The 17,513-nt window shown below is 43.0% G+C and overlaps 1 protein-coding gene across 1 annotated transcript in view; it reads left to right on the top strand.

The window, feature by feature from the left end:
* Fbn2 (fibrillin 2) overlaps window positions 1–17,513 on the top strand; it is a 205,796-nt gene that overhangs the window by 42,505 nt on the left and 145,778 nt on the right. Inside the window, exon 6 of the mRNA NM_031826.2 lies at window positions 12,700–12,897. Within this exon, the coding sequence (NP_114014.2) occupies window positions 12,700–12,897 (198 nt within the window). The remainder of the gene's footprint in view (window positions 1–12,699; window positions 12,898–17,513) is intronic.

Below are 17,513 nucleotides of genomic sequence, written 5' to 3'. Positions count from 1 at the left end.
TGACATTTGGAAACATGGATATCCAAGTAGGTTTTCTTTGGTGTCATCACGGGCAGGGCCAGTTTTCAGTGGCTCAAAGCCATTGAAACCCAAGGGAAGCCAGAGAGGCTACAGGGACATAATCTGAGCAGATAACCTCAGGGCTAATCAGGAACCCCGGCCAAGCCTCTGTTCTGGTCAGAGCAACACTGATAGGGGCAACACTGAGAGTTGGGAGCCAAAAGTGCTCTCAGTGGCAGAACAGGGACACTGACAGGCACTCTGCCTTTGTGTTTGCCCATTGCACTTTCTGGTGAGGTGAAAAGGGATAGCCCTTTTTCCCTCTAAACTTTTTTATGGATCTGGTATTTCTCTCCGCAAAATAAATTTATCCCTGGCTACACAGCACTGCTTCTCAGACTGTGAATCCCGGCTTTGGTGCCAAGTAGAACTTTGAGAAAGAGGGAGCTTGAATAATAGACTCAGACGTGTATTATTTCTTGGGAGGATCCACTTATCCATTTAAGTGGTTTCCTATGGCTTTCACGAGCAAGAACACTTTATCCATATATAATTACGAGGCTCAAAGCCACAGTAAGTTTTCCACAGACTTCTCTGCCTTCTTCATGCCTTACCTTTCAGATGTCTCTGTGGTGGCATAAAGAGCTCAAAGGCACAAGTGTTTGTCAAACAGGAGTAGCCTAAGACATTAGATTATTAGTGGCCATAGTGATAAGGACAGGAAACAGGCAGTGTGCATTTATTAAAAGGCAGACACTGGGTCCAGCACACAAGGTTTGTCCTTACACACAGTGTAAGCTCTGCGGTTTTTCCAGATTCAGTTTACAAACACAGAGGCAAAGGTAAGTGAACCAGATGACTATGTAATGTTTCCAAATATCTGGACTGCTAGTGACCTTTGGAAATGTGGACACCCTACTAGATTTTCTCTGACGTTCGTCATTAGGCGAGGCTGGCTCTCAGATCACCGGCAAGCTGCTGGTGAAAGCTTGGGTTCCTGAACTGCCAGAGAGCGAGCCCCTTCCCCATTCCCAGTCACCGAGCTTGGTTGGTCTGTACAGAGGGGTAGAATGTGATACCTTGCTTATCCGAGTGACAGAGAAGCAAGTGAACTGCTGGACGATCTTGGAACCATTTTAACAACCATAAAGGCCTCACCAGATTGCACTCCTCTGTGCTCACGCACACACACAAACACGTGTGGTCTCCCGAGCACTGCATCGCTTGCTTCAGAATGTAGGAATCACATTTCAGGCCTGAGATGTGAGCTTTGGCAGGTAGGAGAACAGCACCAGGCAGACAGAAGAGCCTTGGGGGCTATGACCATTTACAAACTGTCCTTACAAACACCGTCAGCACTGTTCACTGTGGCAGTGTAGGATCTGCTGCAGAATCTTGTATATCACAGCATGGCACTGGCTCTGACGTTCTCCGGGATATTTACGGCAGCAGTGATGTCATCTGGAGGAGAGCCAGTCACACGAAAGGTATCCTTTCACTAAATCTATTTAAGGCAGCCTCGTTTGAGGCTATGACAGAGGCTCGCGGAGTGAAAAGATAAGTGTTTGCCAAAGTGCGTTTCACCCTACACTGGTCTTCAGGAATGCTTCTATATAAAACTTCTTTATGAGCAAATAAATTTTGAAGACTGCCTACTATAGCCTCCTCTTGGCAGTTAATACGTACACGAGTACATTAAGCGCTCCCAAAGGCTGCAGAGTCGTATCTACAAAGGAGCCAGTTTTCTTGAATTCTAATATATTTTCTGATGTTTGACCACAGAATCCTTTTTTTTTTCTTGACAAAATATTCCTAATAGTTTTGTGTTCCATGGACCACATACTGGTTACACTCTACTCTGAATTTCAACCAAGTGTATTTGGTCATGAAAGTCATGAATCACATCAAAGACATACCTGGCACCTTAAAGTCCTAGCTCGTAGGTACCCCGGTACCATTTTCTGTTGTGTATGGCAGGCGAATGAGCCTGGAGGTCCAGGCTCTCATCTTAAATCCTTCTGAAGAAATGAGTTTTTCCCTCTTTGCAGACTCATTCATTCTCCCCTCTGCTGATCCACAATCAAACCCCTTCATTCCTACAGTGTTCCCTCTCTAAAGGTTATGGAAAAATGATTCAAATTTAAGTCATTGTTCCATTGCTTAAAATGCTTTCATACATTCTGTCTAGTTAGGGCTAAAACTTTTGGGAAGGCGAGAAACAGAGCCTGCTGGCACCCGCCTAACACTTCAGATCCAACGGAGACTTTCCTGAGAAAGTTCCACGTTATCTTCTGTAGATAGTGTGTCTGGCTGCTTGGGCACTCGGTGAGCATTGTCTGTCATCCATCTAGGCACCGTCACCACAGCCTCTTTCAGCACTGAAACAGCACTCCTTTACACTCTGCCCACGAGGAGAGCAGCAGCAAAGCTGAACCAGGGTGTGAGCGAGCCGGGCTATCACGCTGCGGGAGTAGCTGCTCAAAGAGAATGTCCGTAGCTAAGAATGATGTAATCGGAACAGCAGCAGAAACAGCCATACCCAGGCAGTGGTTCAGGAGTCCGAGACACAGTGGCTCCTGGGATGCAAATCAAAGGGCCCAGTGGAGCGATCAGTAAACCAAGCTCCTTTATCGACAGAATAAAGACCTTACAGTCTTAAAAATGTGGGATGGAGTAGAGGAGGCACAAAAATGTAGTGGATACGAAGCAAGATCTATTGATCAAGTGTGGGATGAACTCTGCCGTGATAACCAAAGACGCTGAGAAATAGGAGGAGTGTGATGGCTGAGGATATGGTTTTGGGGATGGAGAGATGGCTCAGCTCACTGTGCAAGCTTAAGGACCGAGGTTGGATGGGCAGCGCCTGTATAAAGGAGCCAGACACAGACTCCCAGAACTGAGGAGGTAGAGGCAGGAGGATCTCTGACTGGCCAATCTGATGAAACCATAGAGCTCCTGGTTCACGGACAGACTGTCTCCAAAGATGACAGGGAGAGTGTTTGAGAAAGACACCAGACCCTGACTTCAGGTCTCCACATGCATGCACATATATGAACGTGTACACACAAGATTCTGGGAAAGGGGCAGGATTCGATGTTAGTTGCAATCAGTGATTCAAAGCCTGCTTCACTTCACTAAGGACTATGTCGCTTTGGGGCAGTTCTGCTCAACCCATGTGAGATCAGGAAAGGAGTGAGACATACCACTGTCGAAGTAGCCTCTCCAACCCGAATATGCCCGAGCAAACAAGACACAACTCGATTAATATGAGTGCAAACTCACTATAGACTGGGCAGATCTACCACTGCGCTATCCTGTTTCCCAGCTCTGAAATCCCTCATAACTTGTGGTTACTCCATGCCATGTGCTTCAGCTCCATCTTCCTCCTTCTCCTCCGACCCCCTCTCACCCTCCTCTTCTGCTTCACCTTCCCTTTCCCTGCCCAATCATCGGCTCTCGCCTTTATTTTACAAATTAAATGGGGAGAAAGTTCTGACGAAATCACCTGACTCCTGAGTACGTAGCCTGACTCCTGACTAGGCAGCCTGTCCTTGGGGCAGCAGAATTAGCATCAAAATACAGGTAACTCCTGGGCAAACCACAACATTGTCCCCAAATAAGACTGTTACACAGATTAAGCGGAGTGCTGTGCCCATGCTCTACACACACTTCATGCTTGGCACATGTGTGCTCTTTGTCCTCTGTTCCCTTTCTCCTCTATGCCCCACCATAGAACTAAACTATTCCTTAGATAGCTGCTTTTTGATGCTGAACAAGATACAATGATGCATCCTGTTGCATGTCTGTCTGTCTGTCTGTCTGTCTGTCTGTCTGTTGCCTTTTCAAGGCAGGGGTTCTATCTGAATCCCCATATCTTCAGACATATAGCCCTTTATAGAGCCATCGCCTCAGTACCAAGCTGTTTCATTTCCGTTTCTCTGTGGTCTTGGGAGATAACCACAGCAGCATGTATAGATAGAGCATTCTGGGATGATGGAAATACTTGTGCCGTCGAGTTTGGTAGCCACTAACCACCGTGCGGCCTCTGAGCACTTGACATGTGGCGAGGGTGACTGGAGAACTGAACGTTTGTTTTATGTTGCTCATGCTTTAGGTTGAAATTGAGGAAGCCACATGTGGCTGCTGGCTGCTTCTGTCAGCCATACAGCTGTGCATGCTGGCAAACCGCGGCGCTGTGATGTTAGAGCTGGTGCACTTTGCTTCTCTAGAATGATCGATTTCATGTCACCAATTCTGTAGTGGGGACAAAAGCATCGTTTCTTTGTAAGCAGCACGGGATGCTCTTTCCCGGGTGACCGTCAATTCTTTTACCCAAAACTCTTTACATGAGGGCTATGTCAGCTTTCAGTTTCACCCACTGTTTAAGACACAACACTTCGTTTAGTAGAAAGCTCAGGAATCCATTGATGTCCTTCGAATAATTGTGCGGTCATAAGCAAAGATTTAATCATGATCAATTAGTCAACTTGCCAAAATAAATAAAAGAAATACTAAACAGATGCATTTTATTTTGATAAACTTTATCATGATAAATTATTGCTCCCTGAAAAGCAAAAATAATACGTAACACAGCATCATGTGTCATCTGCCAAGACAAGAACTTGTCTTCACCTTTTCTGTTAGCTGCTTTACTTCTGACAGACTCTCTGTTTCCAGAAGTTTTTGCATACTCTGTATTTCATCATAAATTTTAATATAAAAATGACATAAAACCTTACCACAATTTAATTTTACTCTTATGCCAGTCAATGGTGTGTGTGTGTGTGAGAGTGTGTGTGTGTGTGTGTGTGTGTGTGTGTGTGTGTGTGTGTGTGTACACGTGCACACATGCACAGTGCTAGGAATGGAACCAAGGCCTCAGGGATAGCACACCCTCCCTCCACGCCAAGCTCCCTCACTCGTCCTTCAGTCGGTACTGCTGTCTTCACATTGTCCTTCTTCCCCTATTGGTCATTGTTACTCTGTGCTTTGCTAATATTGGCTTTTGTCATTTCGTTTTAATGATTTTTACAGGTACCAAATAGAGTCCAGTGTCATTATTTTAATCAGACCCATCATATGTTTACTAAAACCCCGACTTGTTCAGCTTGCTTTCTCTGTTCGTCTTTGCTAGTTAGCCTTTTTGGTTCATCCTGTGATATTTCAAACTCCCCCAGCTCTGACCTTCCTGAAAGATCATTTTGCCTATGGACTTTGTGATAAAAATGGCTGCCTGGTTTCCTTCACCACTGTATTGAAACCTCTGTGCCTCTCTTTTTGTCTTTTGGGCAATGTCTAAGTTAAATGACATTTGTCTCTCTTAACTCACTCCTTTCCCACTCCTCCCGATGTGAACTGACATCATAGGAAGAATTAACCTCCAAGTCTGTGCTATAGGAAGCCCCCCTCCCTTGTCTCTTTGTTTCCCCGTCTTAGAATTTACAAATTTGCCCTCTAGATGTGATCTCACTCTCCTTAGCGTCTCTGTCCTACAGATGAAGAGAAAGAATACTGGCCCACGGCATCCTTCAAGGTAGCCTTTCCCTCTTGTTGACTAGTAATGGAAAGTTTTATTCTTTTATTTCCACGCTTAATCTTAGAATTCAAAGGCGTAGAAATTTTGTACGGCTCTTTCCTTGGATGAATCTTATTTTTGTTGTTTTTGTTTGAGATATCACGGGCTGTTTTCAACCGGAGATATAAAACTATTTCAATTCATGAAAATACTTCTACTATTGCTTTTTTACTATTTGTGTTTGTGCATTTTAAGTTCCATTCTTCTGTTCGCCTAATCACACCCTGTACAAGACTGACTATTCTTAAGTCTCATTTTGTACTTAGTATGTGCGCCCATGTGGTGAGCTTTTCCTTACTGTGATGACAACTCCTTACCTTTCATGGAGTGACTGTCCCTCCCCCCCTTCCTCCTCCTCTTCCCCCTCTTCCTCTTCCTCCTCTTCCCCCTCTTCCTCCTCTCTTCCTTCTCCCCTCCTCCTCCTCCTTCTCCTCCCCTCCTCCTCTCCTCCCCTCCTTCTCCTTTCCTCCCCTCCTCCTCATCCTTCTTCTCCCCTCCTCTCCTCCTCCTCCTCCTCCTCTTCTTCTTCTTTTGAATGATGGTGTAAAGGGTTCACTTTCCAGAACCAAAGGAAGACCTCTGTCTTTGCCATTTTACTCGTGTCTTGATGAACTATGTGTCCTTACTACCAAGGCTAGCTAGCCTGCCTGTCGGTTTCTATGGCTACTTAGATTTGCAAATCTGTTAGGATATGGTCATTTCAGTTTCTGATATGGTATCACGACATTCTGTCCTTTTGCTGAGTGGCCATAGAGGATGTATTCACTCTTGAATCTTTTCCAGTGTTGATCCTTAAGGTTCCAAGTTCAAGAACTGGCAGGGTTCACTTCAGCAGTGCAGATCAACACATGTCCAAGCCGGACCAGGTCATGCCTGCTGGGCCTCTCACAAACTTCTTCCTCTTCTAGTATTTCCCTGAAGGTCCCAATAATGAAAATCGGAGTATAGAAGCACAGGGATGTGTTTTGTCTGTTCAAGGAATCTTAATGGGTCTACCACAATGTTGCACTGGGGATCACCTGTCAGGCAGTTAATCAGGTTCAGGGGAAGAATGGGATATTTTAGACTTGCCTGACTTAGCACGAGTGGTCATGTCACTCAGGAACCATTGATACACCAGAGTTAAGTTACATCAACAATGCACTGGTGTACGAAATATCCCTCAGCAAATCATGTGGGAAGTTCTTACTTATTTCCCACCAGAGTCCAGTCTTAAGGGCTTTACTGTGTTTGAGGCAAGGCACCCATAAGAGCTGTGGAAGTGACACGTTTTTATTGGTTTAGTCTCCCTTGAATATGCGTAATTATTTTGTGAGCATATATCATTTTTTCCTGAAATATATTCAGGACCGCTTTGCTTGTGTTGTTAATTAGAGCTGTAAACGCATTACTTTTCACAATCTTCCCTTTTATCTCTTTCCCCCCTTGTTAACTCAGGTCAAAATACGGATTTGTCTCTTCAAACCTTTATCTCAAAGGTGGCTCTAATCTTCTTCTTAATTCTATTTAGCTTGTGATCTGCATCACTTTGGGGGTTGCTCTTTAAGTAAGTTAATTGATTTTACTTAAGAGCACACACTTCCAGTACCTAGGCCATGAATGTTAGGAGCTCATCCTTGATAGCCTTCATCCTTATGGAGAGAACCAGCAAGGACAGGAATGTTGTTCGTACCATTGGCCAGCACCTAATTGTCATCCTGCCTCCCCGTCTCTAATGCATCCTTTGATGCTATCATAAAAAAAAAAAGTGGTCCTTCTATACCAAGTACACATCCCACTGATGTATTAAATGTCTCTGTTAGAGGTAAGATGCAGCTGTGGTCACTAAGGTGGCTACCCATTTATCACAGAAGCGAATCTTCAGTGTTGACCCCAGGTACCAAGGGGTCATGACTCCTGGTGTCAGGGATCAAATGGAGACTTCATCTTTGGGGAATAATCAAAATGAAAGTGAGCTATCTAGTTATTTGTGTAAATAACATTTGCTTTCAACTCATGTCCACACACATACATTTCGAGACATTAGTCACTTTTAAGTTCAGGAACGTGAACTATACTCACAGTGAGGCATGTGCACTCTTGTGCAGCCACTCCCCCATCCATTTGTAGAACCATTTTTGATTTCATCAAGCTAACATCTCCTTACCACTTAGACACTACCTCCCCGGTCACATCTCTTGGCTCCCAACAACCAGTGACATGATTTCCGTTGTTATGAGTTCAATTATTCTGGTCGTCTCATGTGAGTGAGGTCACTTTGCTTCTGACCTCTTGTGACTGACTTACTTCAGTCCACGTGCCTGCATCCTCCCCCACCCCCGCCTTTCGTGAGGGTAAATGATACTCGGTTGTATGGACTTATGTCATCATACTATTCATCCATCTGCCACTGGGTGGTTCCTACCACTTGGTCATGCAAATGCTGCTAGCTGGAGCATTAACACACGGACTGATAAACATGAGTGCTGAGATATTAACAAACAGGTTTTAGTAGCCATGCTAAGAGAACTTCAAGTAGTCTTTGGTTTTCTCTTACACTGTAGCCGGAATATTACTCTACCCTATCAGTTGCTTGTCATATTACAAGTTCGTCACATATGTCTGATGCCGTCCCTAAGGGACTCAGCTGTATGCCTTAAAAGCGCACCTAGTACTCAGATCTTACAAGCTAGTGAACTCAAAGCTAGGCATATTAATGTGCAAACAAACATTTTGAAAAACATGGAGTCCATCCACCACTGATACTCAGGATCTTGTGTAACCATGAATCTCATTCGTCACTGTTCCCTAACCAGAGAGGCTTGTCTGAGTGAACCTGAGAATGGGCACAAGCAGACACATTTACAGGGCAGCCTGATGCTATATCAATCTAGGCAAACAGCAGTATTCAGTTCCTCCTTAGGGCCTGTGATCCCCTTGCCGTAGGGTCTTTGTAGTTCAAGGTTTCTAGTATGAGGTTTGTGCTTCGTCTTATGAAGCAGATCTCCAATCCAAAGAGAAAGCAAATGGTTACCCCATAACCGTAGAACCCCTAGGACATACACTACTTACTTAGGTTGGCCTCCTTAGATCATAATATTCACAGATAAGTAAGACCATTGATCCCTCTTCTCCTTCAGTAGCCTGCATAGCATCTTCTGGAACTATAGACACTAGTAGGAAGGGAGGACATTTTCTGCTCAGTCCTAGTTGTTTTCTGCATACCACACATCCAAGACGAATAGTGTCATTAGTAGTAGGGCCTTCTCATCTACCTCTGGTTGGCAACCAAAATAAATTGGCCAGAGCTTGTATTGTTTTGGAGCCTCCGGGGCCTCTTTGACTGACAACTCAGAGGTACCCCACCTGTATCATTGGGGTTTTAATAAAGAATACTTTCTGAGAAGAGTTTTTTCTGGCTACATAAGGTAACTTTGGTTAAACTCCATATATATATATATATATATATATATATATATATATATATATATATATATATACATACATATATATGTACACATATATATGTGACACATATATACATATATACATATATATATACATATATATTTTTAAAACTTGGTTATGAGATACTAAGTATGTGTATGGCTTTCTCATACCCAATGTGTTTTGATTAGTCCCCTCCTCTCCATGTCTTCTCTCATGATACATACTTGTGTTTTTGCATCCTAGCTAACCTCCGTCATGCTCTAGAGCATTTTCCCCACTCATCCAAGGATAACTCCCATATACAGATTCAAGCTATGATGTCATTTATTTATATGAATTGCCCTGAAAATGCAAATTCATAGTGCCAGGGCTTGGAGAGCAGTTGTCTAGGATCAGACTAGTCATAGTCATAAGGGGCGCTGGGGAAGTGGCAATGATGTTCCAGAACTGAAGTGTGATGATAGCTGCTCATTTCAATTAATACACCGTAAGTCATCTACTGTAAACAGAGAGATTTATGACATGTAATCTATACCTTCATTAATTCGTTGGGAGAGGAAAGAAGTGCAAGGAGTCTGCCAATTGTTTTTATGAGTTTGCTAATTGCCCTAATGTGCAAAATCATGAAATAAAGAGCCAGAGAGATAGAGTAGCAGCAGTTAAAGATGCTTGCTACTCCAGTTCGAAAGCCTGCTGGCCTGAGCTCTGTCTCTGGAACACACATGAGGTGGGGAGGAGATAGTTGACTCCAAGTTTTCTTCTCACCTCTACATGTGAGCAGCGTTACACGTGACTCTCCCCTCCCACCCACATCATGCAGTTGCACACTGGCTTGCAATAAGAAAGAATAAGACAATAAATTTGAGAAATAAATATTAAATGAAATGGCATACCATTCTCATTCAGTAGCATTTCAGCTAGATATTAGAAAATAAAATTAGCAGTATTTGAGTGCCACGGACTAACCTTTAACAAATTTTTATTGGTCATATCCCAAGGAGGAAGTCAACCGTTTCTCACCCAACGGCTCCAACATCCTAAGTTAATGGGACATTCCTGTACTCTGCTCTCATCCTGACTCCCAATGGTTGCGGGAGTGCACAATAATATTCTACTATGATGAAACTTTCATAAAGAGAGTCCATGATCTACAAGAGATCAGTTAGAGCATTTTAGGATCCTCATTCATAGCCAAGATATGCATAGAATTTAGGAACAGAGTAAACTGCCCAGGAATTTAAATTCCTTTTCAATATGCAACACTGTTCTTGTTTTCACCTGGTGACAGTTGCTGTGTGCAGAGCTAAGACTGGGAATCTAAAACTTTAAGCTATTTAAGTGAGAAAGAAAAGTGTCATCCCAGTAAGATTCTGCATAGTTGGTGCAAAGGGAGGTATAAACAGTAAGGAAGAAGCAGAAACTGTGTGGTTGGGAAGGGAGCCTAAGGTTGCCTACGTTCTTACACTCCACTAACAACGTCATTTGCAAAGGACACACAGCTGCTTGTATCCACCAGCAATTCGCTAAGAGGCTCACATTTTGAGGGCGCTGTGGTTAGATGGAGGCATGGGTCTCCTGGCCCCTTGCTTCCCTAGAGGAAAGCCCACAGGCCTCTTCCCTGGGGATCTGAAAAACCCTAAAGAATTTGAAGATACATATTTATGCATGCATCTCGAGAAGTCATAACTTTACCACCGTTTGGTGAGAAATGAAGTTTTCCTATATGTTCAGAACTTGATATAATTGAAAACCACAAATCCAATATTTAAAATGGCAAAATACGGGTTTTATGAAGACTTTAAAAAGTTATGACCTGGCAAATGCTTATTCATAAGGCCGGTATATCTTCCCATATACATAAAAAAGAATTTTCTTCAAGAATGTAGTGTGCAGCCAGTACATCTGCTGTTCTTAAGAAGGATTAAAATGAGCTATTTTTTTGTAGAAGTTAAGCTGCAAGCATATAAAAACCTTAATCCAGCTTGTGCCCAAATACCTGCTCTCGATTTATTTCATTATGTTGAATTTAATTATCTTTATGTTAGCTCTCAAACTGCACTGCGCTTTCAAAATATCCATTTCTTATTTACGAAGAAGCCTCATTTTTCATTAAAAACTTTTGTATGTGGTTTTAAGTTCTGCTTGATCATTTGTAGCCTTTATATCCTATATAACATTATACATGTCATTCTGAATATCATTTTATCCATTGATTTTCACAGTAGAAGTTTTCTCATAAAAACCATACCACTAATCTTTGCAATGGAAGCCCAAGACATCTAGTATTCCCCAAGACTTAGTCAACGATGAGATACAATCTTTCTAGAAAGAGAACTCTTTTTTTTTTTTTGAGCTGGGGACCGAACCCAGGGCTTTGCGCTTCCTAGGTAAGCGCTCTACCACTGAGCTAAATCCCCAGCCCCGAGAACTCTTTTTGTATGTGCTCCACTTACATGTTCAGGGTCAATGGGAGTCATTACATCAGTCTGTCATTAGGAAACACTTCTGACATCTTACAAATCAGCATCAGTAACACTCAAAGGCTGTCTTGTTGGCAATTCAGTTCTGTCTACAAGAGTGTTTACTGGTTGCCTAGAATGTTTACCGAAGTAAATTTACAACATGGAGAAAGTAGGCTAGAAATACCCAGAGCCAGCCTTTGAGTCGACTGCAGTCTGATTCAGCCCTCGGGCTTTGAAACGCATGTGGAGTTCTTGAACATTTCACTAAATATACTGAGTCTGGAACAGCGAGTCTTAGGGGTGGGCTACGAAGTAACCCCAAGAGAGCTTGGCCTCGGACCTTACATTTTGATGTGTAGGGATGACCTGACAAGTCCTCATTAGAGTCAGGACCTCACAGGAAGGTCATAGGTTACCTGTACATCATGCACCTACTGTCATTCACTCAGACTTTGCCCATCATCTACCGCAGCGCAGGACAATGGTCATTTGGTAGAGAGCAAGGAGGATAGAACATTCACTAGCCTTTGAAGAGCCCATGATTGCAGGTCTCTCTCAGCGTGTCTTCTAAGGGAGCTAACCATACAAGTGCAGACTGATGCAGAGATGGTTTATGTACTGTTTAGACTGCTCAAATATGTTCTTGGAATGCAGAAGACATCTTCATCAGATCAGTTTAGCTTTCTGTACTCTTGATCACTCGGTCTGCAAAGGAAATACTTCCGGGGTAAGAAGGAGTAATAGTTAATGCTGATGCCTTCAGAGCCCTGGCGGGGCATTTGAATGAGCACCGAGGGTCAGCATTAAAGTAGGAGAAGCCTTGGCAGGAAAACTTCTTTACCCTATGATTTCCGTGTGGTGTGTTGTGTTTAGCCTAGCTAGAACCTTCAATTTTTCAAGAAAAGCCTGAAATACAAGTTTCTCGCAAAATGTTCCATTTTTTACAATGCTGGCTACTAACTCTTTAAAATGATCCAAGCCAAGACAACACGTCTGAGTGCCATGAACCATCCATTCGCAAAGCACACTCCACTGTGGTCTCTTAACACACGGCTCCTGACTGGAAACTTATAAATTTTCTAAGTGGAACTCAACTGCCCTTCTGTCCTTAGACATTTTGCTCAGAGGAAAGGAAGAGTTTGGGGTTTCTGCATATGGGGTCTAAGTGGGTCTAAGTGGGGTCTAAGATTGGTGTGTGCTCATAAAAGTCATCCCCCTTCATTCTCATTACAGATTACAGGACAGGCCCATGTTTCACTCAAGTCAATAATCAGATGTGCCAGGGGCAGCTGACAGGCATCGTCTGTACGAAGACGCTGTGCTGTGCCACCATTGGGCGAGCCTGGGGTCATCCTTGTGAGATGTGCCCAGCCCAGCCTCAGCCCTGCCGCCGGGGCTTCATCCCCAACATCCGCACTGGAGCATGTCAGGGTAAGTCAACTACTACTTAGAATATATAATTCTATAATAAGAGGGCGAGCGTCTCTGTGCCTGTATCCAGATGGCACAGTTCTGCTGTAGAGACTAATTTCTTCTCTCTTCTCCGTGATCCATGATGTCTTTTTCTCCAGATAATCTTCTGTGACGCCTCATAAGTGGCTCTGGTACACACCGAAGGCAGCTCTGAGACCTGAGGCTCCTACAGCCACAGTGTCCACCTCAAGTGACCTTTTCTCACCAGTTATATCTACTAGGTTTCAGCCAACAGAGCTCTTGCCAATCATTGGCTACTTTTGTGACGTCATCTAAACTAAATCCGTCTGAAGAGCTTGGCAATACTCTTTCTAGTAAGTCGCTGAATGGGAGTTTGAGATGCCTTTTGCATTCTCGATAGAAACGGTATTGCTTCTGGAATTAGAATAACTTATTTGAAGTAAATCGTGTGCAAGGTTAGAGCTTGTTTTTAGACTGAATTCAGCAAGTAGTGTCAGAAGTAAACACGAGATTAGACTGCTGAGCAGATATCATGGTGTGGTAAGCAGACCGGTGTCCCCTGTGTCAGAATCGCAGCTGAGGATGTGCAGGCAGCCTCAGCTCAATTGAATAATAAACCATGGGTAGTCTACCCAATTCGGTAAAGTATCCACGACAGACAGACGCATCACGACAGACGACAGATGCATCAAAAGATTTTTGCTACCTTTGTAGTTTAGGATATAGGGATAGTACCCTGAACTGAAAAAAAAATCAAAATTTCAAAATGCTCCCTAAACCAAGAACATTTCAAGTACTGACACCATGCCATGAATGGAAAAATTCCATTGTAACCTCGTGTGATAAGACTTTTTGTTAAAATGCACAGAAATCAGGGCTGTAGAAATGGCTCAGTGGTTAAGGGTATTAGAACTAAATTTGGCTCCGTGTTCTTACATGAGGAGGCTCGCACCACCTGTAACTGGAGCGCCAGGCAATCCAAACCTCCCTGCCCCCATTTGGAAGACACACAGAAGCGTGCACCTACCTACAAAGGGGAAAAATAAGTCTTTCTGAAAAGGCACAGAATCGTTAAAACACTGATTAAAACTTACCTTGAGGCCCTTTGTGCAAGTAGGGGAATCAGAACGAACTTTGCGGTTAGAATTACACCTCATCAGTCAGTCATCCCATGTGGGTGCTGTTAGCCCAAAACCCTGGAAACAGCTCTATCAGGTCACTCATGTAAGGCACCACTGAGTAAACTGGTGTTAATTAATCGCAGACTAATCATAGTAGTCTTCAAAAGAGAGCGCCGGGATCCATGAGGGAGTCACAATACAAGTCCACAGATCAGAAATTGAATACTTAGCAAGAATGAAGGTCGTGTCAGTTGTGGACTTACTGTGGTATTTTAGTAAAAATTACAGATTAGATCTCAAGCAGGAGGGCTGTGCTAAATGCTTGTTTTATTAGTATTATATTATACCAATTAATTATATGTGTATATAATTATAGTTATATACTTAATAATTATATATGATATATTTATATATGCAACATAATGTAATTAATATGTGTAATTAGTATGCATAGGACACCATAGACAGAGATAACTGTTGAAAATAAAATAATCCATTCATAGATTTTATAATGATTCTTTTTCACTATTCTACACCACTTTCCAACTTTTAATACACTTCTTTTCTTCCCTGGCTGGGTTCCCTGCTCATCGAATATAATCTTTATGAGGGCAGGAATCTTTGTATGCTTCGGGCCTCTAAGACAGTGTCTACCTAGTGTGAGTGCACACACGGAAATGCAGCAAACACCCTTTGAGCAAGGAAATGGTGGCAGGAGCTAAATCTTTCAGAACTTAACATTTCAAGGAAAGAAATCATTCAGTTTAAAAAGTCATTCAGCCAAACTATTGAATCTCTTCATCTGCGTGTACAGTTTTTTTCCCCCTTCAATGTTCTGAAACCTTGTGTTTCAAAGTGCAACTGTTAAGAGATCTCTGCTCAGGTTCAGTCGTCAAGGGTTAGTGACGCCTCCCAGGGCTTCCCTGCTTGGCTTTGCTTCTGGAGCAGAGACAAATGTTAGTACTTCCTCTGTCTCAAAACCCGAAAGGATTAGCTCAGCAATGGGAGCGAAATGAAATTTGCCGCACGATTGAAATGTCTGGAGAAGGGAGACGTTGGCTTCATTGAAATGAAACGTTTGGCTCCATTTCAAGGTCACAACTTGCTCAGGAAGTTCTCAGTTATGTGTCAGTCCTCAGTTTAGAATGCTCATAGACTGCTGCTTTCTGTGATTTTGTTTTCTCTTTAAGTTCCTATGTTATTTCCTGAATACTTCTACCAAATTTAGGAAAGGTGAGATATTTAAAAAAAAGCACACTGACATACTCCCCCCTCTCTCTCTTTCTCTTTCTTTTGCTCTCTCTCTCTCTCTCTCTCTCTCTCTCTCTCTCTCTCTCACACACACACACACGCGCGCGCGCGCGCGCACACACACACACACACACACACACACACACACACGGTAGCACTAGCCACTTTTTATAGGATGATTGAAATTGTTATAAAATTAAAAACAAATGTCAGTTCCGTAGAAGACAATAAAAGATGCTTAACAGAGGATAAGGAGAGGGAGGATAGAGGGAAGGATTGTGGGAGGGGGTGACCGGGAAGGGGGCAGTGAGCGGGATGTAAGGTGAATAATAATGATTTTAAAAAGTTGCTTAATATAGGCCCCGAAACACTGATCATACCAGCCAAGGCAGGCGGGTTCTGAGAGTCTGCACCTAATGAAGTTTTAATGTGTGGGTGGCTTGAGAATGAGCGAAGCATGGTTTTGTAACAAGCAGTAACTGTGGAAAATGGGAGATAGCAGAAAATTAAGATGGTACTTTAGAAAACGTATTTGTGGGGGAAAACAGCAAGGTTTTGTTAAGCTTGAATTGCATCTGTGAGAATAGTCTAGACCTGGATGATGAGCTTCTCTGGCGTGCCTGCCTCACCTGGGTGCTCAGCGGGTAATCATTGACTTCTTTAATGCTGAGGGCAGAGTGAGCTGTTCCTGTCCTCTATCCACACTTAGTGGTGTGCGGTCTCCTTCATCCGTCATTCACCCTTACTGATGTGCTTGAGTACTGCACTAAGTAACCAAAGGTATTTCACGCCATCCCTTAAACGTAAGCTATTCTAAAACAAGTGAAGACAGAGTGTTGGTAGTTGAATAAGGGCCTGGAGAGATGGCTCAGCATGTAAAAACACTGGCTGCTCCTCCAGAGGACCTGGGTTCAGTTCCTAGCACCCATATGGCAGCTCACAACTGTCTGTAACTCCTGCTTCAGGGCTATCTGAAAGCAACATACCAGTGTTTATAAAATAAAAATGTTAGACAGGGTTTGTAATCCTGCACAAAAACATCATGACCAAGAGGCAAGTTGGGGAGGAAAGGGTTTATTCAGCTTACACTTCCACATTGCTGTTTATCACCAAAGGAAGTCAGGACTGGAACTCACACAGGGCAGGAAGCAGGAGCTGATGCAGAGGCGATGGAGGGATGTTAGTTACTGGCTTGCTTCCCCTGGCTTGCTCAGCTTGATCTCTTATAGAACCCAGGGCCACCAGCCCAGGGACGGCACCACCCACCATGGGCAGGGTCCTCCCCCCTTGATCACTAACTGAGAAAATGCCTTACAGCTGGATCTCATGGAGGCATTTCCTCAAGGGAGGCTCCTTTTTCTGTGATAACTCCAGGTTGTGTCAAGTTGACACACAAAAACCAGCCAGTACAAAAAAATAAATTTAAAAAAATAGCTGAATTAAATCCTTTCCCTAATATTCATGGCTTTCACGTCCTATGTAAATTTCTGCTATTTTCTTAGGGCTTGTGTTCTTATCTAAACACATGCATATATTTGAATTCGAAATGATACTTTGTTTGAGATTAATACATGACTTTTTGTCTGCTGTGGTTGAAAATAAATGTCTCCATTTCGAATTTTTAGTTATATTAAGCTAAAGTAATACAATTAATGATCTACGTCATCGATAGTGAAGTATTGAACTTTTAAATGTCTCTGTCTGTTCCAAAACGTGAAAACCTGCTGATGAAATTTGTTTATTAAATTCTAGTTCACGGTTGAGAGGTTATTATCTTGATTAATGTAAATTAGTAAAAAAATTAGTTATAGCCAAAGTACATATATCTTGGCTGTCTACACGGACCAAAGTAATCACATAATTAACAATAAACACCTAATGAATGCCAGTCTTAAATAAACCTTCTGTCAACACAAATCCTAGTCAATCCAAAACCTTACTTAAAACTCAATCACAGAAAACCTCTGTTAAAGACAGCAGGCTAACCCCTGTCCAGCCTGGCAGCCTTGCAGAAGTACCAAGAGGATGCTCACTAAGAACAGCTCACAATGCTAAATGAAACTCTGAAGGGATGGTTAGGATCAGTGAGGAGCACTGGGAGTCGGGAAGCCATTTGGGCCCGGCTTCTAAATAATTAAAAACCTAATTGTGTGTGGGGGGGGGAGGGGGGCAACATCATCCTAAAAGCTGCTCAATTTGTGTTTGTTTGGACCTACTGATTCCTAGCTCCAGGGTTCCCAA

Source organism: Rattus norvegicus, chromosome 18 (assembly GCF_036323735.1).
Source record: "Rattus norvegicus strain BN/NHsdMcwi chromosome 18, GRCr8, whole genome shotgun sequence".
Taxonomy (NCBI): Eukaryota; Metazoa; Chordata; class Mammalia; order Rodentia; family Muridae; genus Rattus; species Rattus norvegicus.
The sequence above is the reverse complement of the archived record's forward strand: the minus strand, read 5'-3'. Positions and strand labels throughout refer to the sequence as shown.